The sequence below is a fragment of the Hippoglossus hippoglossus genome, chromosome 20 (genome assembly GCF_009819705.1).
Source record: "Hippoglossus hippoglossus isolate fHipHip1 chromosome 20, fHipHip1.pri, whole genome shotgun sequence".
NCBI classification, from domain to species: Eukaryota; Metazoa; Chordata; class Actinopteri; order Pleuronectiformes; family Pleuronectidae; genus Hippoglossus; species Hippoglossus hippoglossus.
The window spans coordinates 6,286,123-6,312,197 of NC_047170.1; the positions used below are offsets into that span (position 1 = coordinate 6,286,123).

The 26,075-nt window shown below is 39.0% G+C and overlaps 3 protein-coding genes across 6 annotated transcripts in view; 1 reads left to right on the forward strand and 2 right to left on the reverse strand.

Moving 5' to 3' along the window:
* Nucleotides 1-153: 153 nt before the first annotated feature.
* Nucleotides 154-5,452, reverse strand: ncf2 (neutrophil cytosolic factor 2). The gene is made up of 15 exons (XM_034573153.1): nt 5,232-5,452; nt 4,928-5,010; nt 4,644-4,752; nt 4,269-4,403; nt 3,831-3,938; nt 3,587-3,646; nt 3,214-3,257; nt 2,688-2,829; nt 2,507-2,572; nt 2,043-2,097; nt 1,825-1,868; nt 1,539-1,687; nt 1,337-1,448; nt 599-722; nt 154-511 (listed from the first exon to the last, which is right to left on the reverse strand). Exons 1-15 carry the CDS (start codon nt 5,403-5,405, stop codon nt 420-422), a joined length of 1,497 nt encoding a protein of 498 aa, XP_034429044.1. The 5' UTR covers nt 5,406-5,452; the 3' UTR covers nt 154-419.
* Nucleotides 5,453-6,350: 898 nt separating this feature from the next.
* Nucleotides 6,351-13,714, forward strand: garem (GRB2 associated, regulator of MAPK1). Of its 2 annotated transcripts, none has more exons than XM_034573124.1 (6): nt 6,351-6,967; nt 8,319-8,459; nt 8,834-8,964; nt 9,231-10,424; nt 11,118-11,272; nt 11,554-13,714. In XM_034573124.1, exons 1-6 carry the CDS (start codon nt 6,847-6,849, stop codon nt 12,410-12,412), a joined length of 2,601 nt encoding a protein of 866 aa, XP_034429015.1. In that variant the 5' UTR covers nt 6,351-6,846; the 3' UTR covers nt 12,413-13,714. The 2 variants fall into 2 exon arrangements, with proteins under 2 accessions (XP_034429015.1, XP_034429014.1); XM_034573123.1 differs by having other exon boundaries at nt 6,354-6,967; nt 11,551-13,714.
* Nucleotides 13,715-16,448: 2,734 nt separating this feature from the next.
* Nucleotides 16,449-26,075, reverse strand: part of prkdc (protein kinase, DNA-activated, catalytic subunit) — a 37,710-nt gene continuing 28,083 nt past the window's right edge. For 2 of the 3 annotated variants that reach the window (XM_034573118.1, XM_034573117.1), the window contains exons 66-86: nt 25,748-25,972; nt 25,494-25,602; nt 25,203-25,305; nt 24,943-25,105; nt 24,680-24,854; nt 24,025-24,218; nt 23,637-23,820; nt 22,809-22,969; nt 22,220-22,431; nt 22,035-22,122; nt 21,811-21,954; nt 21,022-21,229; nt 20,851-20,918; nt 20,538-20,758; nt 19,832-19,924; nt 19,351-19,431; nt 19,102-19,173; nt 18,811-19,012; nt 18,191-18,379; nt 17,763-17,902; nt 16,449-16,900 (exon numbers count right to left, since the gene is read on the reverse strand). In XM_034573118.1, the coding sequence (XP_034429009.1) occupies nt 16,696-16,900; nt 17,763-17,902; nt 18,191-18,379; nt 18,811-19,012; nt 19,102-19,173; nt 19,351-19,431; nt 19,832-19,924; nt 20,538-20,758; nt 20,851-20,918; nt 21,022-21,229; nt 21,811-21,954; nt 22,035-22,122; nt 22,220-22,431; nt 22,809-22,969; nt 23,637-23,820; nt 24,025-24,218; nt 24,680-24,854; nt 24,943-25,105; nt 25,203-25,305; nt 25,494-25,602; nt 25,748-25,972 (3,237 nt within the window). In that variant the 3' untranslated portion in view covers nt 16,449-16,695. Of the gene's footprint in view, nt 16,901-17,762; nt 17,903-18,190; nt 18,380-18,810; nt 19,013-19,101; nt 19,174-19,350; nt 19,434-19,831; nt 19,925-20,537; nt 20,759-20,850; nt 20,919-21,021; nt 21,230-21,810; nt 21,955-22,034; nt 22,123-22,219; nt 22,432-22,808; nt 22,970-23,636; nt 23,821-24,024; nt 24,219-24,679; nt 24,855-24,942; nt 25,106-25,202; nt 25,306-25,493; nt 25,603-25,747; nt 25,973-26,075 lie in introns of those variants that run through there. The other variant, XR_004612374.1, reaches the window with a different exon arrangement.

Genomic DNA, 26,075 nt, shown 5'->3' on the forward strand with positions numbered 1-26,075 from the left:
TTATTACCGTGATAATACAGACGACAAGATAATTTGGTCACTATAATCGTGATACTCTGAATTTTCAAAACATGTTTGTTTGAATGAAGCTGTTGGAGTGACTTTCTTACATAAATTCATAATTTTGGAGTGAAGGGGATCTAAAAAGTACACTGGTTATGTAAAAAATTATTTCACCTGAGTATTGCACAGATAGTCGTAATAAACCAAACCATCATTAGATTATGACTATATTATGGATGCTGAAGCAAGTCATTTTCATGTGAACAAGCAGTGTTGCAGAAGAACAGTTTGTATTGCACTTTATACACGTGAATAAATGAATTAATGAACTGAAACAGAATTTATTATTTTATTAATATTTTGAAGGGAGAAGCTGTACAACTGTCTTTAATCACTTTTGTGTTTGTTTACATCAGTTACTGGGCATTCACAGGAACTTCTTCCACAAAAGATACAGGGAATATACCAGTGTTCCCATTACATTGTCCTTCAAACCAATCCTGGTTAACTGAAGAAAAAGAAGATATGGATAAGAATCATAAGTCTTGGTTTCTCAATATTCACAAGGTATATGGCCAAAAGAACTGATTATCACCTTTTGAGAGCAATGTGATTGTATCCCCTTGATGGAAATTGAGATCCTCTGGATTTGATGACTCATAGGAATGAAGTGCCACCAAGTGGATGTCATTGTTTGGCTTTCCATCAGTTTGCTGGAACTGAAACACACACACACACACACCAACATTTGTCATCAGCCATTTCTGCTGAGTTTCATCATAACTCAAGATGAAACTAGTAGTATTAGTTTGCACTGGTTTTACGTTTTTTCCAATATGATTCTACTTAAACTTCCTTCAGAAAGTGGCCAAAACATAAACATTAGTTATCTGCTGTTACGTGCTCAGTGCAGAATAAATCAGGATAATATAATATTATTATTTTGTAATAATAATACAACTTTATTTCTATAGCAGTTATCTAAACAAAATACACAATTTGTAGGACTGAAAAACAGAACAAAACAAGACGTATGGATGAAATGATGTGCTTTTCTCCCATAGTGCTGCACCACAGTTTTAGAACTGAACTGCAGGACCGTGACATAGGATGAAACATGTCTGTGTGAAGCTGCTCAGATGTCAATGCAAAATAAAGACTTCATTAGCACAAATGGTGTTTTTCCATGACAAAAAGGCAAATTCTCAGGTAACGCTTGAAGACTATCAGTAAAAGTCATAAGCAGGTTTGATTCATAAATATTGCTATCATCTTAATCCCCATTGTAGAAAACTGAAGTATCACCCAGAATAACTACCTTACCATTTCTTACCTCTTTGTTGTGACACCACAAGGTGATGCGCCTACCATTAGCATGACTCCACACACTTTCCATTTCTGTGTCGGCACTAATTAGACTTTGTTCATCGGCGTCGGAGGTCAAACTACATCAAATGAAAGGATTGAATTTTGAACTTGTCAGTAACACAATACATTGGTTAAACTTGAAGATGTTTTTTTTATGTGCAGTGTACCTCAAGGTGACTGCAGTAGAGGGGAGATTCAGTTTCTTACTGATTTTCTCTATCAGTATGGCATAGTGAGACCCAGGTGGTACCGAGACTGCCAAGTTGAATGTAAAATGGACTTTGACAATATAGGAATCATCAGGAGACTGAGCATCCTGGAAAATATGAACAGAAAAATTGTCAGATTGTTTAAAATCAATAGGAAAATCCATCTTAATTGCTGTCATACTTGTTGGAACAATTTGTGGCTCAGAGGTCAGACTGGACAAATCCGGGATTTGACTCAACATACCTTACATTTTATGTCTCCACTGCTGTTGTCACTTGGAGTAAGACCTTGAATACAGAAAAGGAAAAGAAAAGAGTTTTGTTCTTGTATTGGGTCAAATACAATTTGTGAATGTGTCTTGTGCAACAAGATGTTACCGATACTGATGTCATGTATCGTCAATTACAGAAGCTATTGTAGAAGTTATTGTATCATATCTATGAAAGAAAAGCCTTGTCTACCTTGTTTCCTTTCAGGTCTGGTTGGAGGTTCTCGACTTGGAGCTTTACGCATTTCCTGTCCATGGTTAATCCCGTCCAAACAATGCCATTCAAATTACAAAGTAATAAAGATGCTTTATGCAGGAAGTATCAATTGATTTCATACGGACATGAGCTGGTGACCTGCACCATACTACAAAACTTGCACAAATACCACATGTCCTCACACGCCATTTGCCATTTTAGAAATCAGCAGATTATGTTTACAAATTAGGAAGACAAAGACCACTGATTATTTACTTAACAGACATTTTAAAAGTCTCTGAGCTAAATGTTGGAAGATTCAATTGATTCTAAAAATACTATTAAGATACCTTTAGAACATAATATGATTCATACTTCTCTACTGGCTGTAAAAAAAGGTATTAACATTACTTTAGCAGTCAACGACACCACAAACAGTGGAAAATAAGTTACTTCCTCACCTCCTTCTGTTTAGAAGCCAATGAGATCTCCAAACGTTCCAGGTAGTTGTACGGAACAAGTCCCCTCTAGAATTGACAGAAATTGAGATGTGTTGGAACTTTATTGTAATATGAATAATGGGTTTAATGCACTTTTTATAAAAAGAAAAACATATATAGGGTGCAGATGTGGTGGTCTTACTCTTTCATTGAAGATCACAGATGCCCAGTTGTCAGCAGCTTTGTGCAGCACAAACACAATATTGCCTGGCACAACAGCCAACTCATCACTGGTCTCAGGAACAAACTCAAACAGGACAGTGTGGGGGTCTCCTTCCAGAGCCCTGTGAAGATAGAAGATGTCCACCTGCTGTTGAGAGACAGCACGCAAACCTAACTGTCTCTTCCTTACATTTATTCAATGATTCAGCATTTTCGTCTGAGGAAGGTATTTTATTAATTAAATTGCCTGCTCATATTTTTTAATAGTTCATTTTCTGTTATGGTCTGATTTTAAACACATTTTGTACATCCTTCATGTACAGTGGATAAGGGGTAAAGTTCTTTACACTAAACTGCCCCCTCACATATTAGCTGTCAGTTGAAACTGATCGCAACAAGGCTAAATTACAACTACAGACGACTGTAAATTTGATGCATATTTAGTGAGCCCCTTCTAGTCTGTATGGTGATTCCTGTGAGATGGGGACCACTAACTGTGGTTCTACCTGAGAACCTCTGGCTCCTTTGGACAAGTTGGTCCATCTTCAACCTGTCAAATTTAAACACAAACGCAAAGCATCCAGTCAATATTCCTGTAGACAGTTTGAAAAGCATTTGTCCCCAGCATGGTATAACAACGCAACACGTGATAGTGTATTATTTTCTAAAAAAGATTTCAACAACTGTATCTGACATGGTCATTTTTTAACATGCCAGTTAATGTTTTAATTTATTATTTAAGTTACCAAAACAGGTTTAGCATAATTAAATGCCTCAGAAGATTTTGAAAATAAGTAATGTATTTTCTGATATATTTAACCTAACATGCTGCTGAAAGGCAGAATTATCATTATGGTGTTTACATTAGACCCATGTCACCTGAGGCTGTAATGGAGCAAACCCAGAGAAGTCATCCTGAGGAACCACAGAGGCAACAACCTAAAAACAATGTACATTTTTTTATTACAATCTATCACAAAACAGATATCAAATATATTCATTAAGTAAAAAAGTCTTGTATAAAGAAAACATTAGTGGCTGTGTGATTGACATTCCACAGGACTGGATGACAGTTTAATAGTGTTCATGTAGTAACATCTGTGCAACATTCTAATAGTATTACCTTTGCTTTGCCCAGATAGTCCTTCTTCTCCAGCTCAGCGACATAGTGCTTATTGGGTTTGAACAGAACTTTTGATGGGAACTCGACCAGTTTGAAAAGTTTCTGTTTCTGTTGGTGAAATGGCATCACATGTATAATTCAAATTCAGCGATAAATAGAATGTCACTTTGAGGGGTTTACCAGCAGCACTGCACTTTGCTTATCCTTGACCACCTGTTTTAGAGTAGCGTTCGGTTGATGTACTGTATATATGTATTAATTAGCAAATGCTCTTGGTCAATGTACCCATTTTCCATTCCGATATATAAAATAAAATTTCATGCAAAAACACAATTTCTTGTTATGAATCTAATCACATTTAAAGATATTGACAAACAAAATTTGTTTTAATTGGTACAAGGATGATATCTTAATATTATTGGCCACATTGTGACTGACCAGTGTCGACTGAAGAGCTCTGTCGATGGCATTGAGCTTGGCATCTGTTTTGTAATCAAGAGCCTTCACAAGGTTTTCCTGGGCCTTTTCCCAGTGGCCCAGCTGAGCCTCAGCCAGGGCCATATTGTGGAGAACCTGTGTCAGGAAAAATTGATATTGAATAAGTAGCTTGTCACTATTTTTATCTCTCATGCAGACCACAGAACTGAGACTGACTAAGAACAACTAGACCAAAATAAAAACATGCAAACTATGAAATGTATTCCATGAACTATTTAACACTGGTAGACAGAATGTAGGAATAATAATAATTTGTGACATAATAAGGAGGCTTAACAAGAACATATACAAATTTGCAAGCTTTTAAATACTTACATCACATGCAAATAGTTTGTATCTGAGTCCAAGTGCTTTGTAATCTATCAGCTGGTTTCCTCTTAGTGCTTTGAAGGCATACTGGAAATCTCCCAAACTCTCCTCATACCTTTGAGCAGGAAGAATCCAGTTTATTACTTTTGCATGTAATTAACCACCAACATTGTAAAAGAAAAAGAAGTGATAGGAATCACTTCTTCTAATAATAAAACCACACTGTTATAAAATGTTTTAAAATCACTGTTAAATATGAAAGGTTTGTTGAGATGAGTGGTGTTACATGCCTCTGCTTTTTGTAAAAGGTGATTCCTCTTTGAAAGAAGGCAACCGCCATATGCTCATCCTTGCGTATGGTGCAATCAAACGCCTGAGAAGAAAATTGAGAAAACACTGTGACTTCCTCCTGAAGAAAAGAGAAACTGTAAATTCCACTTCTGCTTTCTCAATGACTTGCTCTTTTTCGACAGTAAAATACTTCTTGGCCATTATCACCTACATGCAGACAAGATTTTCCTTTTTAATGAGGAATATTAAAAGAAGAATTTCGTGTTTTAGCCAGCATTTTTACCAACAATAGGTCAGACATACCTTTTCAGCAGCATCCAGGTCTTGGTTAAGAAGATGGAGACAGCCTATGTCAAAACAAATTTTGGAGTTGGGTTCTTCGATTGACAGGAAAATCCTGAACGCTCCAGACAAATCCTCTCTGTCAACACAGGTGACGGCCTCATCCCATTGACGCAGAGTGTCGACAAAAGACATAGTGGCTGGCTCAGGGTGCACAGTGTTTCAGAGCAGATTAAGGAAACTCCACAGATTTGTAGCAGCGAGATGAGGAAGTGTGATGATGTAAATTATGCCAAACCCACCACCTATGCAATGTGTGTGTATGTGTTTGTGCGTGCGCATGTGTGTGTGTGTGTGTGTGTGTGTGTGTGTGTGTGTGTGTGTGTGTGTGTGTGTGTGTGTGTGTGTGTATGGTTTTAGGGTTAGGGTTCAAATTAAATTTAGGTTAGGGTAAGGGTTAGGCATTTAGTTTGGATGGTTAAGGTTAGGTAAGGTGCTAGGGAATGCAATATGCCAATGTTTGTCCTCACTAAGATAGATGTATAAATGTATTTGTGTATGTGTGTGTGTGGTCCAGGTAAAATAATAGTTTGGGGGACTTATCCAATACAATTGAAGTAAATGGTGACCTCTTCTTTTAACGTATAAAAACAACATAATGAAAATATAAAATGCCTCCATACTGCTCCTATGGTGTCATCCACGTGTCCGCAAGCCCAGGCATTTAAATTCGACTCAAAACGGTGCCATTTACATCATGTTTTAAGCCTAAATGTCTCGTGGCGCGAGGAGGTTATCAGAGGACATTTAGACTAAAAACTTGGTGTAAATGACCTTGTGGAGTCAAATTAAGTGTTGGGGCTTAGGGACACTTAGGGTTAGGGTTAGGGATGACACCACAGGAGCAGTATGGAGCCATTTCGTGTTTGTATTATGTTGTTTTCATACGTTAGAATAAGTGGTCACCATTTCCTTCAATTGTATTGGATTTGGCTGCAAAGCTGTTTACCCCTGAAACTCCTAAAGTGTTTCGTGGACTCAAACACTTAACCCCCCCCATGAAAACATAAAAATATAGAAAGTATAACAACGACGTAAGTACACAGAGATAAGGATGAAGTGGGTATTCTTCTATAATCACTCTGAAGCCTTATAACTGATCAGCAGGTGGTGTTTTATTTTGGAAGAGACTGTTATGTATTTTGACAGTCTTCAGCATCAGTGCTAAACTTCACAAAGCAAAATCTTCGCTTAATGGAAGCAATGTTCTCCCATTTGCAAATATACCACGCACACACTGAGCCGCATTGTGTTTTCTCGTGTTGTTTAACTCTCAAAGTAAACAAAGATTTTACTTTAAAAGAACAAATTACGTGTTTCCGCTGTTCGTGTGGCTAACTTTCCACGATGCACCCGTCGCTAGCTAAACAAACATGGCTGTGCTACGCTTTCGGACAACGCGTCTTGACTCGGCAGACGACAATGCGACGGTAAACTAGACACATGCCGAACGTGACGCCATAGATGGAGACTCGGCGTGTTGTGAAGCTGGTTAGCGTAGCGTAGCGTTTTGCGACCGTGTTTACGCGCAGTGAGGCCAGTAGCTCCCCCGGTTGGCTAATGCCAGCTAGCCAAAATGGACCTTGGAACTATGTTGTACAACAATTTAAAAGAAGTTACGTGGAGCACGACGTCCCTGCCATTAGATCAACTCGTCAGCGCATACAGGCTGCCACAAATTGCCAAGCTGGACAACGGTTAGTAACTTTCTGACACTGGCCAAGTTTCTGTGCTACAGCTAGCAGCGGTGGCTAGCAGCTGGTTAGCAGCAAGGGTAAACTCAGCCGATTTTCTTGATGTTTGTCCAACAACATGGTTTCGTTTGTGTTGGATAAAGATGGTGTTATTGTGTAGATGCCGTGTGCTGTAGTTGTGGAATTAAAACCGATACATTAGAGTAAAAGAAGAATTGGTAAATGTTAGGGGACAGCATATAAAAGCACCAGATGACTGTAATTACTGTTGTGAAGATAAATGTCCAGTGCAATATAACATTTTTTGCAGGTTGAGTTTCAGCCCTTATCTGATTTTTCGATAGAAGAGGCTTAAAACTCACCTCATCAAGAAGTTTAACATGACAATGACCCTGCAACCAAACAGACCAGTGTAAGTCACTTTGGATAAAAGCGTCAGCTAAATGAAATGTAATGTAACATGAGGTTAGGCTCACGTTTAGTACAGCAATGGAGCCATTGTGACACCAGCAGGGGGTTATCATGTTGGTCTTCATGATCCAGTCCTCTGTCACACTCCTTAGCAGAACTGTGCTGATGCATTGTGCTTTTAAATTGTAGTGCTTGTGTTTCAGAGGGGTATGGATTAGGGCATTAGTCACTGTCTGTGGAGCAAAGTGAATTGAGTGCTGTGTAATCCAATGCCAATGATCTGAGTGGTGCTTCAAGTGACACTAAGAAAGGAAACAGTCGCCATGGTCTTCCTCATACGTGATGTTTAAATGTTGGGAGCAATCACCATGATCATTATGGTTCAACACCTCCGCCAGGGAACTTATGTTTTCACCTTCCGTTTGTTAGTTTGTAAGAAAGATTTCACAAAAACAACTGAAGAGATTTTCTCGAAACTTGGTGGAAGGATGGATCGGGAAAGCAAAGCACCCATTCAAACTGCATGGAAGGGAGCTACAGTGTGTTTGTTATCCAGATTAAACCCAGGAAATGCTGTAATACTGCAAGGAACACGAGAAAAAGTGTCAAAAGCATATACAATTCCCACTACATATACCTAAGTTTCAGAATAACTTCTTGATATATGCTGCCATTTTGCACAATCAAGGCTTGCGTTTAAAGTCATGAAATATTATAATTTTTAACTAATATTTGACACATCCAGTGAGAACAACATAACATTAAAGAAGCTGAGCGTATAAACAAAGTGTTGATGATGATTGATGTAAACAGCAGGTATGACATCTCAGGCAGATAGTATTAAATTGGGCAATGGTAATGGTAGATTTAGAATGGGACTCAGCAGAGTCTATATTTCTTTTATTTGAGATGCACAATTGATTCCCTGTTTTCATTCCTGCAGGTCAGTTGGTGGAAGGGCTCAGAGACAATGACTACCTCTTGATTCATTCCTGCCGTCAGTGGACGACGATCACCGCTCACAGTCTCGAGGAGGGCCACTATGTCATTGGGCCCAAAATAGAGATCCCAGTACACTATGAAGGTGAGACACATCGAGACACATCGAGACAGAATCTTCCTCGTTTAGCCCAGTATTGTGTTTTGTTAACATTTATCTGTTTATGAACTACCCATTACTATCCCTTTTGAAAACTTGTTAAAAACGCATTAATATCTCGGAGCATCAAGCGTCAATTCACAGCAAAGCCCTCAAACTCTCAAACTCTGACAATGCAATGGAGGATGTAGGTTGCATTGCACTACAGTCCAGTTAATGATGCTTCAATGCTTGCTCTCAAACTCTGACAATGCAATGGAGGATGTAGGTTGCATTGCACTACAGTCCAGTTAATGATGCCTCAATGCTTGCTTGACCCAGTCAGTTGCGATAATATATATTTTCCTTCGTTCCTTAAGGCCAGTTTAAGCTACTGGAGCAGGACAGAGATGTCAAGGAGCCTGTGCAGTACTTCAACAGTGTGGAGGAGGTGGCTAAAGCATTCCCTGAGAGAGTGTATGTCATGGAGGAAATCACTTTCAATGTTAAGGTACATTTGATGTGTTAAAGTGTTTCATTATGATGGCTTTTGGAGTTTGTTGTATTACTTTACTTTACTCTATATTCTGACTATTGACTACCTGAACTCCCAACTCTGACATCAGGAGTATTCCATAAATAAAAAATGTATTAAAATGTATTTTCCCACCCTTTCTTTGTTGGGATCAGTTTTTAGTTTGAACTTCTTTTCACTCTTATACAAATTTTTATTTACCAGCCTCATGGTTTGTTCTTTTCCATGTCCTTTTTGCACAGATGGCTTCAGGGGAATGTAATGAAGACACAGAAGTTTACAACATCACACTGAGCACCGGCGATGAGCTGACATTAATGGGCCAGGCTGAGATCCTTTATGCCAGGTCCTTCAAAGAAAAATCAAGATTCAACACCATTTTAAAGAAGATCGGGAAGCTGAACTCAATTAGTAAGATTGGTCGAGGCAAGATGCCGTGTTTGATCTGCATGAACCATCGCACCAACGAGAGCATCAGCCTGCCTTTCCAGTGTAAAGGCAGATTCAGCACTTGTAGTCCTCTGGAGCTTCAGATGCAGGACGGTGAGCACATCATCAGGAACATTGTAGAGAAAACTCGTCTCCCAGTCAATGTCACGGTACCCAGCAGTCCACCACGCAACCAGCATGACCTCCACCTCATCCGCGAGGGCCATCGCTATAAACTGGTCAACATTCAGACAAAGACGGTGGTTGTGTGCTGCATTCTGCGAAGCAACAAAATAATCCCCATCCATTTTCCCTTTCATATGGCCATGCCTAGATTTATTATTCCAGAAGAACTGCTGCAGGGAGAGTTGTGGCTAGAAACTATGGTGCATCGCTGGTTCTCCTTCTGCCAGGAGCAGTTTGACATAGACTACTATTCCCGCGCCGTGCGGAATGTGCGGACAGACTGGAACGACGATGGTAAGAGTCCTAAGAAAAGCAGTGGGAATGGTAGTTGCAGCGGAGGCAGCAGCAGCTCCAATGGGTGTCCCGGTCACGTGCAGATTCCCAGCTCTTTAACTTATGCCCGGGATGAGCTCACCCAGTCCTTCCACAGACTCTCTGTGTGCGTATACGGCAGCAACCTGCATGGAAACAGCGAGGTCAACTTACAGGGCTGTATGACGCTATGTGGGGATTGGGCTCTTCTGCCCTCCGATAGCATTCCTTCAGACTCTGGAGAAAATGACATTTTTTTCCCTGAGCTGCTGGACAGCACAAGCCAACAACCGTCCTTCAACAAGTCGGATGTTCCGTATGAGGAGCTGTGGTTAGATCACTTGAGAGGTCAGATCCCAAAACCCTCTTCAAGTGAGGGAATCCGAGGCATCAACAATGGCTGCGGCACAACAGCAGCCCTGTCATACCCAGTCACTTGTCCTCTTGGAGCAATAACCAGTTCGGATGTCGCTCTTACTCCACCACCGGTCCCACCCAAATCTGAAGCTGTGAGTAAAATTCTCAAAGTAAAGTTTAAGTCCTGGTTTATTTGTTTGCATCTGTGGTTACAGTGGTTACAGCAAACGCAGCAACTTTGTCAGAAATATGACCGGGTCATGCAATGTGTCAGTTTACTGCACAATCAAACAAGCTCACACTGTTTTGATAAAGACTTCAGTCAGTAATAACTGCACATGCAATCTGATTTCCTACCTCAGACAACAGCAGGCCACAGTAGAGTTGGTTTCTGCTGAAGATCATCTGTGGTGACAATGTTATGTTTTAACTGCATCGGCCTTGGGTCGGGTTTGGACACAAAAAAAAGAGTCCCTGTAGGGTTCTGGTCAGGCTCATTTAGTTTTCTCGCAGACACAGACAGGCTCAGACAAAAAATGTTCGAACTGTAATTTCATACAGCTCTGATGTGTTAACAGTGAGAATGTCATGAATAAGATGAAATTGGCAATCTCAATACAGTGCATGAATGGCAGACTCCGCCTCTCCCAATATAATTTCTATAAAGAGAAAGTAAATAGGTTGATTTTGCTCTTGCAGATAAAATGCTGACTGTAAATAGTATCAAAAACAGGTTTTGATTGAATAAAAGCCTTATGGATTATAAATGAATGCTGTGTCTAACCCTAAAAAGTGAACATGTTAGTTTTGCTGTCAGTTTCACAGTCAGGTCATTTCCTTTGTAGGTGAAGGAAGAATGTCGTCTTTTGAATGCCCCACCAATCCCTCCACGAAGTTTGAAACAGATGCCATCGGTGCCCATCCTGTCAAAGCCTCGGCAGCAAGAGACTCGTTCTCCGAGTCCAACGCTCTCCTATTATTCCTCTGGTCTCCACAACATGTAAGAACTGGAAGCGTTTCATAACACTCTGACTTCTCTATATTTCATTTGACTAAAGTGAGGTTGATATATGCTGACATTTCACAGTCATAGACAACCATGTTCTCTGTTCAGCTTTCCAAATCCACCTACATGCTTTTGAATTGTTTTCTGTGTGGTTAGCTGTGTTGATGAAGTATTTTAATGAGACATTTCAGTGAGGTTCAAAAATAATTTGTCATTATGAGACCTACAGGAAGTTTCCTCTTCTACTAATAAATACTATGTTTTCCCATCAGAAGTGGAGCATGTGAAGAAGAAGCAGCCGACCCACAAGAGCAAAGCCACGTGTGCTACCCCTGTAAGTGGGGTAAATCAAACAGCACTGAGCCAAATGACACCTTGCCCACTGGTAGCCTGTCACTAGATGGGATGTCCTCCAGGTTGTCTTGGCCAAACAATTTCAGTGTAGGAGAATCACACTGCATGGAGGAATTTCTACCAGCTAGCTGTCGGAGTTACTACAGTTACCCTAGGAAGAGATCCCCAAGCACCCCAAAAACCTGTACGTCAAGCCTTGTCGACTTTGAAGGCCGAGATCACGCACAAAGCAGTAAGGACTTCATGTTGCAGAACGCTTCTCTGACTCAGGTCTGCACAAAATCTTCGAGTTACAATTCAGAGGTGTACAGAGACAAGCCAATAGAAGAATCTAACACCAAGCAGAGCCTCTCTTGTCCCATTTTACCCCCGAGAACGCCAAAATCAAATGCCATAAAGAACTGCACAGACTTCCTGCCAGTGTCAGCTTGTGACGCAAAGCAGGAAACTTCAGATTGTTCGCTTACTCAACAGGAGCAGAGTACCAAAGAGATATATTCCATCTGTGATTCATTGACTCCCAACTGTCCATCCGTGTCGGCCAGTGCACAGTGGCAGCCTCCGTCCAGCCTTGCTGGCCTCTCCATTGAAGAGGTGTCCAAATCTCTGAGATTCATTGGCTTGCCAGATGACATTGTTACTCTTTTTGTGTCTGAGAAGATAGATGGAAATTTACTCCTGCAGCTCACTGAGGAGATTTTGTCTGAGGACTTCAAGCTAAGCAAACTGCAGGTGAAGAAACTAATGCAGTTCATAAACGGATGGAGACCCAAGATATAACTATAGTATGTGACACTAACGCCTGCTGTAAAGCAGAGCAAGACATGCCTTCAGTATATATGCTATGCACACCAAGCCACAAAGATTTTCTTTTGTATAATATGAATTTATTTACTTGTTGGGTTCCTCTCAACCCACTAAAAAAAATCTGTGACTGCTATTTACTTACTGTATGAAGTCATGTGGCACTTTGATGAAGACATTTTTATGTTTTTCACCCACAGAAATGTTTTCAAGTCAGAATGCAAACTTTAAATCCAAACACAGATGAGGAGAGGACAGGAAAACATTATAATTAAGAATCTGCTTGATGAGGACATGGGTAATTCTGTTCTTCAAGGTAAATTGCCAATTTAATGATTTTTAAAAGAGTACACATTGGACTGTAGTATATGTGTATTTAACACACTGAGAACTGTTAAAAACAGTTTATAGATAAATAGTTGCAAATTTCGCTGGATATAATAACACCCACAAAATTATCATATTTTTATTATTAAAAAAAATCTAATTATAAACTTGCGTCTCGAGCATGTAACTATATAGTTACAATTAGTGACGTTTGATGTATGCACTGTTTTTATTTTTATGTATGGGATATAGTCCCACAGTTTTCACAACGTGATTAAAAGTTACTGAAAGTTCATTTTTGCATCATAAATCAGTCATCAACAGTTGATTTAGCCTATATGCTGCTAACATGTATTAAAATTAGGGCTTGACCGATATGGATTATTTTGGGAGTTGATGCCGATACTGATATTAGGGAGTTCTTCCGATACATATCGTCTGATATATATTTTAAAGTAATTGGCAATCATTCCAAAGATCTCCCTTATGACAACAAAATGTAACTTATGAAAATGATTGAATTGATATTTGCAGTTTAACCATAAACATTAGTTTAAATAACTACAAATAGGAAGAAAAATCAAATAGAATCAAATGTGTAGAACTTGAATTTAGAAAATAAACATGTTCACATTGTCCTTAAAAATGTGTAATGTATTATTCTGTGAAAAAGGTTATATCAGCAAACATAAATGCAGACACTGATATCAGTGAATGGCTTATATCGGCTGATATTTTTAACCAATACATCGGTCGGGCTCAAAACAAAATTTACTTGTGCTCTTTTAAAAATCTCACCCTCTAACCTGGTTTTTACACAGTTTCATCTGCATCAGAAAACTCTTGTTTTACTTATCTACATGGCAAGAATTAGACAGTGCTGTAACCCTTTTATATCTGATTGATTTACAGTTCCTTTGGCAGTTAATTGGGAAAAGTGGGATTGGAGGGCGACCGTAGTAAATAAGAGTTTAATTTCTTCTCTAAATAAATGTGTGTTGATTTCAGAGGATAAAACAACAAAGTCAATCAGTTTTAATGTAAATGGAGCAGGAACTGTCTGTACATCAGTCTGCTATCACTACAGTGTCGTTAACTGTCGTTTTCTCGTCTCGTTTCAGAAGATTTGTTGCATGCATTTAAACCAACTGGGTTTTGTTATAAGAAATTACATCTCTATTCTGGGTGTAACATTGTCCACTACAGAACATGTTAGTTAAGAGTGAGCCAAATCAAATGATGGTCTCTGAAGAGATGTTGTATTTGTCAACTCTTCTCATGCAAGGTCTTATTTCTCTTTGATGCCTTTTTAATATGGAATTGAATTCATCTACATAACTACTTATTTTTACCTAAAAAAAACATCTCCAAGTTGAGGTTATTTATAACAAAAAAGTAATTGTGTCCTTACTCTAAAACTAACATGCATCATGCACTTTGGTTGATTCATTACTTGCAGTTAAAGTCGTACAATATAAACCTATAAAAGAAGAATGTCTGTGTTGAGGGAGAGTGAATGCACTACATACTTTTTCATAACTAAAATGGTACGTCTCCAGTGTCCTCATTGTCTGTATTACAGGTGTCCTAATGCAAGAAACAAGTAAAAGCTTTTCCACGCCTTAACCCAGAGACCTTAAAATATATGTGATATTTCACTTTAGCTAAAAGGTTTTCATTTTACCAGTCTCTCATTATGAGAATGTGCTCTAACCTCTCATCGTGAACTGAGGGAATGTTGTCAAGTGTGTATCACAACCTTCAGATTAAAATTGATGTGTGCGATAATGAGAAATAATGTTTTTTTATATACGGTACTTTTTTTCCTTATAGCCTTGATTCAGAGTCGATTTATTTATGCAGTTATTTGACATAACACGAAATATGCAGAACAGTTATTCTTCGACCATTTGTGTTGGTGATATATGAAGGTGCCTCAGCAACCAACAGCTGTTGTTTTTTCCCCCGTCACTATCTGCCGTGGGGTGTTACATAATTTTCTTGATATTTTCTTTTTGTATGTAAATGCAGTTATTGTAAATTCTTTTAAGTGATTACTAATGTTAATTATTTTTGTTAAGGAAAAAGCTAATGTTCAATTTCTGTACTTTTTTTTTTTATTCTGAAAAAAAAAAAAACTTGGGTTCTACTCGCATTAAAATAACATTCATGAAGAAAGAAAACCTGCCAGCCTCAATCTCATTACATGGACAGTGACCAAAAAAATTATGTTGATAAGCCATGTGTCCAGGTTATTTTTCTGCTTTCTTTGCAACTTAGCCACAGTATCCATATTTTTTCATGGGGAATGTCTCTTGACACTATTATCTCACGGCAGTTATGCAAGAGCCGTGGTGCTCGAAAGGGACCATGCAGAGGAGCAACAAAGAACTGCGTGTTAGAGTGACAGAAAAAGTCAGTGGAGTATTTACTTGTGTTTTAATAACCAGTGTTAAATTTCTGGAGAAAAACATGCTGGACGAAGGAATCTTTTTCACGTCAGTCATTTTTCTTGAAAAATTCTGAGATGCAAACTGGAAGCACACTACGATTAAAAAGCCCGATCGCATTGACGCATACACACTCACACCACCATCATCAGCAGGCAGTCAATGCAAAAGAGCATTCCATGTTGGTAATGCCTAACAGCTGTGGACTAAGGATTTGATGGATTATTGCCATATTAGTGCAAACAGGAGGGAAATGACTGACAGTGGGTTTGATGGCAATTTTGAACGAATTGGTCTGAAATCTTGAGTTATGAACAGTTGTCTTTCAACTTAACTCGTTTCCCTATATTTGAATGTATATTCTATTAAAAATGGATTAACTAATCTCCTTGTTTCATTTAATCAAATCTACACGTCAGTGACATGAGACAAGAAATTAGTTCGAGATTGTTCACTTGCACTTTATGAACAATGGAAGGGATCTGTCTAAGCAAAACAATGTGTGACGACAATTTTAGATTGATCAGAATGCTTGTTTAAATCTGTCTATATTTTTTTTTTAATCACAAAATACAAATGAAACAGGATCAGTAATTTGTGCGTTCAGAAGTACATTTTTTAACAGGCGGATGATTATTTGGTCAGTCAATGGCCAAATAATCTGAAGTTTTTAAGTCAATTCAGCCATTTTTCCAATTGGTAACAAAACAATTTCACCTCCTTGAATGTGATGACCTGCTTATCACATTCTTACTCTTCATTCGATAAAGCAACACTGATAAATTATTTGGGATATTGTGATGGACATTTATTTTCCTGTTTTTATTATTAATTTAGATAATTGAGAGATTAATTGATTGTATCTTGCACTGCAGCCCTACTCAGCTCAGATATAAGGTGACATTTTTCTGATACAGTCACATTTAATCAGGGTTCAGCAGTTTGCTGGTTTGTAGCAACAGATTGCAGATCAGATCAGAAGCTTCCAAGGAACCAGTAGGTGCTTCATCACTTCTGCTTTAGTGTAGACACACAGCCACCATTTCCTGCCTTACAAAACAAGAGCAGAACTGTGGTTACCTTAAAACTCTGAGACACTAACCTGAAACTCACAGTTTAAAGTAACAACAATTCAGCTTTTTCCCTTCAAGTGGTTTAAACGGAAAAACTTAACTTAAAACAAGATGAAACCAAATCGCTTCCCTCTGATATGGGCAGAATGAAGAAGTCTACACCAACAATTACTCAGATTTATTTTAAGTAAAAAAAGATCTTCATCTATTACAATTACTAAATCCCATCTTTCTTTCAAGCTTTTGTTTGTTCAGTATGAGATAGTATGTGGATCCTGCCTTACAAACTCTGCCATGACACAATACATGAAATCAAAGGTACAATCATTTGAGATTACAAGAATCTTTAAACATCACAGATTTCCTTTCCTACAAATTTCTAGATATTTGTACGACCCAGATCAAACAATCAGAACCATGACTCCCAGCCCACCCAAACCCTGCCGAGCACATTTGGGTCCATGGCTTGGTCGAGCAGACATTCCACCTGCTTCTCTGCTGACAGCCCCGCAGGTGGAAGTTTAGCACGGATGTTGTGCTCTTGAGATCCCAGGGCCACGGACTGCATCCCGGGAAAGGCCGGGTCCTTCTCAAAGCCCAGCTTCAGCTCCTCACTGACAAAATAAACCAACACACAAGTGAAATGTCTTATTTAAGACCAGTTGTAGTTATTGGTATAAGTGGGCATCGGAGGCAGAATTTAGATCATGGTGAACAGCCCGATGACATAACAAAGGAATGGACACAATATATTGTTTTTTTTTTTTTTAAATCAGAGTTGAGAGTTGTAACAAAACCTGAGCATTGTATCAAGCAGGTAGTTTTTATTGTAGCACTTTCATAACAGAAACCATCTTTAAGAAAGATTTATTGCGTGCACTTTAACTATTTGATTTGGTTCATGTGTCATCATCATGCCAACATGGAGAAGGCGGGGTTTATGACCTAAACTGCAGCCAGCCACCAGGTGGCAATAGAGGTGTTTTGGGAGCTGCCATGTTGTCCATCTTCATATACACTCTATGGTGTTGACTGATGACCAGCAAAGTGTTATAACACAAAATTATGATGTAAAATTGATGCTGACCTTTTGAACTTTGAAGATTAAGTGTAATAACTTTGTATTCTATTCGACATTTGTCTGGAAATTTGTCACAATCTCTGTGACTTAATTTTTGTTTCATGGCCACAAGTGTGTTTTGTAATGTCAGTGTGACCTTGACCTCTGACCACCAAAGTCTAATCAGTTCATCTTTGAGTAAAAGTGAATGTTTGTGACAAATTTGAAGAAACTGACACATGGACATAAAAAGTGTTATAAATTCACTATTATAAAATTATATAACAATATCAATCTTATAAAGCTGAGTCAGTCAATCCACAATATTGGACGCCAACAGTGCCTTTAATTGTAACTCATCTTAAACTTAAAAAACAACATTAATGATTAATTAACGTCATGATTTGAGGACCTACCTGGTTATAGCAGCTGGATTTGCTCCTTCTAGTTTTTCTCTTGCGAATTTCACCTTCTGTAAGGGATACCAGTTGATTTCTTTGGTGTTTATGTCCTTTGTCCATGAGCCTCCTTTCTTCAGCTGTTTCAGCTCAAAGTTCTGTGTAAAAGCGATGAGAAACATCACTGGTACCACAATTTTTTACTGTATGATGGAAGGAAAGGTTAAAAACAGAATTCATTTAACATACAGTTAATGAATTCAACCTTTCTTGCAAAATATTAAAATAGAAAACTATACAAATAGCTAGTTTGGCTGTTACATATAACAAACTCAAGACTAACTAAAATTAACTTTTCTTACTGAGACTTTGACGTTTTATCTTTCCTACTCACTTGTCAAACACTCAACATTTAGTGGGATCTCTGAAGCAGGAGTGAGAGTTACCTTCCAGTCCAGCGATGGCTCCTTGACGAACACATCCATGGTGTTCAGTAGAAGGTCCGGCTCAGCCCTGAAGGCTCGCAGCGAGTGAACCATGACGTTCTGGATCAAACCAGACTCCTTCAAGGGTTGCATCAGATTGACAAACTGTCTGGTCAGGCGGAAAGGCATGAGCTCCGGCACAGGGAGGAACTGTGAGGACAGAGATAAATTTATATAGTGTCAATTCATATTTACACAGCTGGACAGAACAAATAAAAACACACTTTTTGACTGTTGGGATTTATGTTAGACTGATCTAATTGTGTGTTGGGTAGAGTCTGGAAATTTTCATGCATTGAATCTTAACAGATTTTTGCCTTTTTATCGATGCATATTACATATTACATGCTAGGTAGATTATTAAATTATATATTATATTCATGGTTTCTGTGTGTTTCGTCACTGTCCCTTCATTTATAATTCTTAAAAAAGGTTTATTGCTGCTCCATGTCCTGTGTGTATTAACCCAGACTCATAACTGATCACATGGGTCTAGTCATATTCTATTGATTATCTTCCATTTGTTTTAAGTTGCTTTAAAAATCAGTTCCTAGTTAAAGTACTGTATTTGTTTGAATGACCTGTGTGGCTGAACCAAATGCGTGACCAAAGTCGATGCCGATCATGCCTCCTGTCTCCATGTTGATCATGAAGTTGGAGAGATGTCGGTCTCCAATGCCCAGAATCCAGTGGCTCACACACAGCAAAGCATGAGAGCTGATAAAGTGAGATCGCAGGGAGAGAAAGGCCTCTGGACTGTTGCACATCTTCAGAAAAGCTCTCCTAAAAAGTGCAAAAGAGAAATAAGGTTTTCTTCCTGCCAAGTATCAACCATAATGAGCACTTTTATTATCCAGAGAGTCTTGACGTACTTCAGCAGATCACTGGGCACATGCTGCAACACTTTCAAAAAGTTGCTCACTGCATCGGCACGCTTTGCTTTCCTGGGAAAGAATAAATATGTTCATGCTCAGGACATATGTTAAAGAAGTAGCTTCAGATTGTAAGAGCTGGGCATAGTAAATTATAATCAACAAAATTTAAATGAATCTGTTAATTACGAATTAATTACTGTCTGTACCCAATGCTTTACGAACAAAACTCATCACGAATAGACTTACTTGTAAGCGTGACCATACAGTTTGATACCACTCACATTCGGAGCAAAGGTTGAGAGCCATTTATTGTAGACTCCAGGAACCCTTAAGAAGAGGAAATCATCATCAGATCAGAAGAGAAAAGTTCCAATAACCAATTATTAGAATAATGGATAACACTGTAAAAGTCTTTATAAATGCCACTGATAAATGTATTTTATGATCACACAATATATATTTATGATCATTAAATATAAATCCCATTTTTTTTAGAAATGAACATAGATCACACTGATTATTTTCATTAGATCGTTAAAAAAGTTAAATAAAGAAAAGATGAAATCCCCTGACAGCTGCACTTCATGTAAGAGGAGGACAATATTTTTGTTGAGGCTTGAAGACCTTTATTTTGAAAAACATTTTGTTGTTGTTTAAAATATTTTATGAATAACACATTTGAAAGTGTTCAACAGAAAGTTATTAGAGTGTAACGTCAATACTGTACCTCCGTGCATTTGTCTCTTCCTCCGCAGTCATTGTGCTGTTCAGGAAGTCTTTCAGAGTACACGTATTCTCCATCCATTCAATCAGACCAATTCTGTGAACACATAAAATTCCTGTTGTATCTTATACAATAACAATAGGGGGGTGAGTGTCAGGGCGTGGTTGCAATGACTGGCAAAAATAAAAGAGACATAGTTAAAGAATAAATAAATGTTTTTTTCGTATGTTTTTTTTCCCTCTGTTTATTCAAGAGTGTGTTATTTCAGTTTGAGAGCAGGTCCTATTGATTTCACTTCCACAGCAAGTACTTCCCTCGCTTCATTTACACGGCTACAACAAGGGCGTGTAACACTGCACCTGACATTCTATTGGTTGGGGAATTTTGAAAGACTAGTTGCAAAAAAAAACTGGATAGAACAGAAGAAAAAAAAAAATCCAAGCGCAGACGAGAATACTGAGTGCAGACGTTACAAACGTGCACAGACGCAGGGTGAGCGCGAGCACGAACAGAGCAAATCAGAGCACAAGCAGGGGCTATTTGAGTGTGAGCGCGGGGTTTTGAGTGAAGGAAATACGAAACCTGAAGTGAAAATAAATCCTGCTCTCAAAGTGAAAGACCACGCTCATGATTAAGATAGAAAAAAATAATGCGTTCGTTGATTGCAATAGTAACAATAGAGAAATTGGTGGACAAAAAAGCTCACTACCTTCTGGATATGGGAATGACTTGATAGGTGCGGAGCCGCAAGCCTCTGCGTGTGCAGGCAGCGTCGTAACTCAATAAAATGTTCATGACGCCAAAAAGCTGCTCGATACGTTGGTCCTGGCGGAGGTCCTCCCCGCCCTTCACCAGAAAGGGGTGGTCCCGCTCGTCATCCCCACGGATGATTAGACGTTTGGGGCGACGGATGGAGGACATCACCTTCACCTGTAGGATAAAAGTTCACGCAATCACATGCTATTGGACTATTAAAACATTTAAACTGAATTAGTTTAAAGTGAACAAGAATAAAAGCATACCCTTTCATCAAAGCCTGTTATTTTCGCATGATACTCTGGCAAAGGCTTTGATCGGCCGTCATACTGTCCTATAAAAAGAGGAAAACATTTTGGCTGACCAAAACACCAACAATTCACAATATTTGTAGACCCCGATATCAGTGGTGTTCCTTTTTCAATTGAACTACTGACCTGGGATCTCCAGCTCATTGCTGAACAGGTCTGCTTTAAACCCACTGAGCCAAGGTGAGTACTCTTTTAAGTTCCCAGGTTCTGTCTGAAATTCACGCATGGATGCCGCCAGCTCGTCCACCTTCCGCACAAACGACTGGTCTTTCCTCTTCTCAAACAGCTTACTGCCTTTAGCTCCTAGCAGCTTCTCCACATCTTTGGCAAATCTCTGTGAAATCAAAGAAAAAAACGACTGCAATGAAAAACACAGAAACAAATAACGTGATGTCTTGTTCGCATCTTTACAGTTAAAGCTTTTGTGTATTAGTGTATTAAAACCATAAAAAAAAAAACTCACACAGGCTTGAATGAAATTTACTCTTTTGTGGAGAAAGAACTATTTGGTCGTGGTGGACTGTCTCTTTGATAACATCTGTGTGATGTTCAAAGAGGTTTAATAGTTAAACAATGAGACTGTTTCAAGATTTTGGATCCAGAAGGAGTGAAACTCCAGGGCGCACCCCCTTTACTCTCGTAAAGTTGTGACTGTATATTTTTACAACTTTTTTCTTCTAATATTAAGACTTGAATGTTATAATATTAAGACTTAATTCTAAGAATATAATAAGTGTCTGGTTAATTACAGCTTTATCATCTCTTTTCTTCAACATGCTCTAATACTCCTTCATGTTATACTATTTGGTGATTAGCAAAAGAAAGAAAACTTGCATATTTATGATAAATTGTCATTGTATCTATTGTCATGTACACTATCTATACCAAGTTGAACCATCAAAGTTAACAACAAACCTTGATAAATTTCTTGCGAAACGTCCCTTGACCATCTGCGTCCTGATCCCCAAGCGAAGAGCGCATCTCATCATACAGGTCACATATCTGCTTCTTGTCAAAGCTCGGTTTGTCCAGTTCGTTTTTCACGCAATCCCACCAATCCTATGGGGACCACATGAAAACAATCAAGTCCCATGAACGAATTGCTGGCAGCTTGATTAACTCACAGTTGAACTTGTTACCTTAAAAATCATCTCAGGATTTGTGAGCTGCTGCAGCGCGTCCACAAATGTCTTCACAGCTCCTCCCTTATCCAGCATGCTCCTGAGCCTGTAGACACAGAAACAATATTCATAAAAATAACACTATCAAACTTGCTGCAATGTAGTTTTTCTGTGCTCCTCAGGCAGAACATTAGAAAGTTTACCTGTTGACAAATTCCTGCTGATGGTGTCCTGTTGCCGAGTCCTCAAACTGAAAACTCTCGCTGCTGATCATGAGAGCGTAAACCAGGGCTTGAGGGTAGCACTCTGCTATCTGCCTGATGCAGTGTTGCACTGCCACAGCTTGTGGCTTGTCCAACAGGGCGACCATTTGACTGATCCAGCTAATCAGAATCCAGCAGGGAATTGATGTCATCTAAATACAGACAGTGTTGTCAACTGGAGCACACGTACATCATAGAATACTATCAAGTTAAAATCAAGGGTCCTCATGACAGCAGTGATGTAGAATTTAACTGACAAGGCTTTAAAAATGCTCATCATTATTTTATGATTGATCGGCCTGGTTTCCACTGCAGATAAGATATTTGTCGTTTACTGAGTTTTTCAGATTGTCTGTCTACAGTTACCTCCTTGAAATCCATATATTACTGATATGCTTCCTGCTTAAAGACCTTACCACATAGCGGAAACAAATACACTTAATGCATATATAAAAAACAGCTGCTATGAATCAAACGACATGTTTGGGCTGTTTGTCCTGCTGTACATACCTGGTCTTAACATACTAACCTCTTTTGTCATGAGGTCCAGTGTCTCCGAGGGGTACAGCTCGATGATCTGCAGCAGACGTGGGAATTTGAGGCGAGCTTCCTCTGAGTTCATCTTCAGTGCTTTCAACATGCTATCCACTACATGAACAGGCAGTGTCAGAAAGTCTGGAAACTGACTCTCTGTGACAAAACAGAACACACATATATTTACATACATAATGTAACCAGTGCAATAAATTTGACATGACACCCAATCTTCTTCTTAAGCGTTTTTTGGAATTTTCCCCTTTATTTGATTGCTCCTTGAAAGGTCCCATTACTTGAGTTGCAAAGTCCTTCCAAACTTGCATAGCAATGAAAAGCAAAGAAAAAGGATTGGGTGTGTCAGACATATTAATAATTTAAAATCAATCGTAAAAACGTCTGTAATAGTTAGAAAGTGGTGTTAGGTGCTTGTGAGAGATAAACATAGACTAAAGTGTAACATTTGACAAGTTCACATTAGAAGGTAATGTTTAACTGTTTGCAAAATTATATCAATTGCTTCATAAGTAATGACGTAGGCAAATAGTGGACAAACTTTTTCACAGACTTTCCGAGTCACTGTTATGACTTGAGGTAGCGTTTATGTGAATTTTACCATTCGCAAATAATTTTTCAGAATATTCCGACACCACATAAATGCAGTAAGACAGACAGGGATAAAATGTGACAGTATAGAAGGAGTGCCCTCTACAGGCAGTGTTGTGTTACTAATGTGGAAAATACAATTCTCCAGAATGTGGTCATTGATAAAACTGTTCAACAAAAGCACATCATTAATTATTTGTACATAATTATTTCTCACCGGTGTCCCTCTGCTCTTCCTCTCGTAGGAGTTTGTCACTGAAGTTGGCCAAAGCCATGTATGTCTCGGTGATGCTGCTGCTTTCCACAAAGTCCTGACTATAAGACTGAAGCTCTTCATCTGCCTTTCTGGTGGCATCACAAAGCAGCTTCAGTGCTCGTAACTGCAGCCCCTCCTCCACTTTCTGCAGGACAAATAGTCTTCAGCAACTAAAAGACATCATCTCGTTCTCTTTTGCACATTGTCTGGTTACATCACTTAAAAACTACAAAGCAGGGTTAGCAGGACATAATTGGCTGTGATTGTCTGATTCTAATTCATATACATGAATCCTAGTTAAGCTCTTGTAAATTATACTGTAAAAAAAAAAAAGTATAATATAGAATACCTTTGGATCTTCAACTGGCCAAGCAGCTCCAGAAAGCCTGACAACTCTCTCTGCTTTGTCAGGTTCAGTAGTTTCCAGGACCGAGGGGCTCTTGCTTACAGCTGTAGCCAGGATGTGGAAGGACGTACCCTGGAGCATCTTTTGATTTCGGAATACTTTAGCTGTGGTGTTCTCACAGTCAGGTCGAAGGTCCTCTGCAAAGTTGACATGGAAACAAGACTGAGCCAAAGTCGCCTTCTGAACAAGTGTTATGGAGGAGCAGAAAATGATTTGTATGATGAAGAAAAACCAAGAAGTTTAGAACCATCTCCGGGATATAAGCGGACATGTTTCCTCATCAACAATCAAGAGTAAACTTGATGATTCAGCACAAGATATAAACCACAGGTAAACCTCTGAAAGACCAGCCTGCATCAGCAATCTTGGATATAGAATTTAAAATCTAAAAATGTATTCGGAAATGTCTTAAATGCACTGAAGTATACTCACAATGTGTATTGGTGACTAAAACTGAAAGAGCAGCTTTTACTTTATTACATATCTCGGAGTCGGATGTCAAACTTGATCAAGTTACAAATATACTTAAATCGTGTTTATCGACATCTGAAGTTCTCTGTTATTTAATAAAGTACAGGGGTTATTTTTCCCTTCTTACCCAGTAGTGGGATAGTCTTCAGCACGGTGATGATTTGCTCAACGGGACCCTGAGTCTGGCTGCGTTTATGGCAGTACTGGCTAAAACTGTGGACCCACGGTATCAACAAGCTTCTCTTAGTTTTGGCTTCTTTGTGAAGTTCCTTCAGCAGCTTGGTAGCGACGGGGAAGTTATTCTGAAACAACATAAGTGATCCAAAATAAGCTAGTGGTTAAACAAGTAATGTTTGACAGTTTAAAAGTAAAAAAAACAAACATATTCACCTGTTTCCGTGCACTATTGGCCATGTGTAGCTTCATGTTGAACTTGCAGTCATTTACTAACGTGTCGACGTCCCCCGATGGGTCCTCTGAACCATCCACCTCCATGCTGTCGCTGGGGGCGTGGCCTCTCAACTTTTCCCTGATCTTGTCCAAGAAGAAGCATCTGAATCGTGGACATTAAACATAAGTCCGTGTCACGTTTTGTTATTCCTCAATTTAAAAGATTTGTAGGCAAAATGTTAAAAACCTGTTTCTCTTACCGAGATGTTATGATATCGTCCCATACGTTCACTGGATCTACTTTAGGGTCAGGATACCGCTCAGTCCATAATCTGATGAGCCGTTTGAGGCCGCTTACTGACACTAACGAATGAAATACAATAATAGATTGAGAGTGGGACAAACATTTTTTCATTCAAAGTATAACTAAGATAGTTGCCGAAAAATAATTCTGCATTCTATTAAAAAAATAGTAGAGATTAAAAGGGCCAGATAGGAAACATCTACTTCAACTGATTGTTGATCGAGTTTTTAAGAATGCACACACGCACCCTGTCCTGAAATGAAGAAAAGGAAGTCCTGGATCTCAGTTAAGGCCTGCACTGACTGCAGGATGGTCAGTCGACTCTGAGTCAGCAGTGTGTCCACACTGGAGTAACTCTGTGTGAGGCAAAGAGAATGAATACACACTGTAGCCCAGTTTCTGACCCAAAAAAAACAACGCACATCATCAACTTTTAGCCTTTAGAATGAATATATAATGATTTTAGCAGGTGATTGACAAAAATAATGTCTAAAAGCTGACCTCGATGAAGAGCTGCATGGCGTAGTTGGTGTAGTATTTGGCGCGGTCAAAGTCCTCCTGCAGGATGTAGAGCAAGCTGAGCTCCTGGCTGTAATGACTCTCCAGGAGCTTCTTACGCTCCTCCACCCTCATGGCTTTGTCCACGAAGCTGAGAAGTGTTTGGTCACTCTCGCCCTTCTGCAGCTGCTTGAGCATGCTGCGGATCATGTGCTGCAGGTACATGTCCTGGCACAAATGCAAATAGATCAGTGTGAGCAATGCGTCACAACAGGCAGATGAAAATAATAAAAAATTTGAAAGGTGCTCAGTAGCATGCATATCTCTGCAA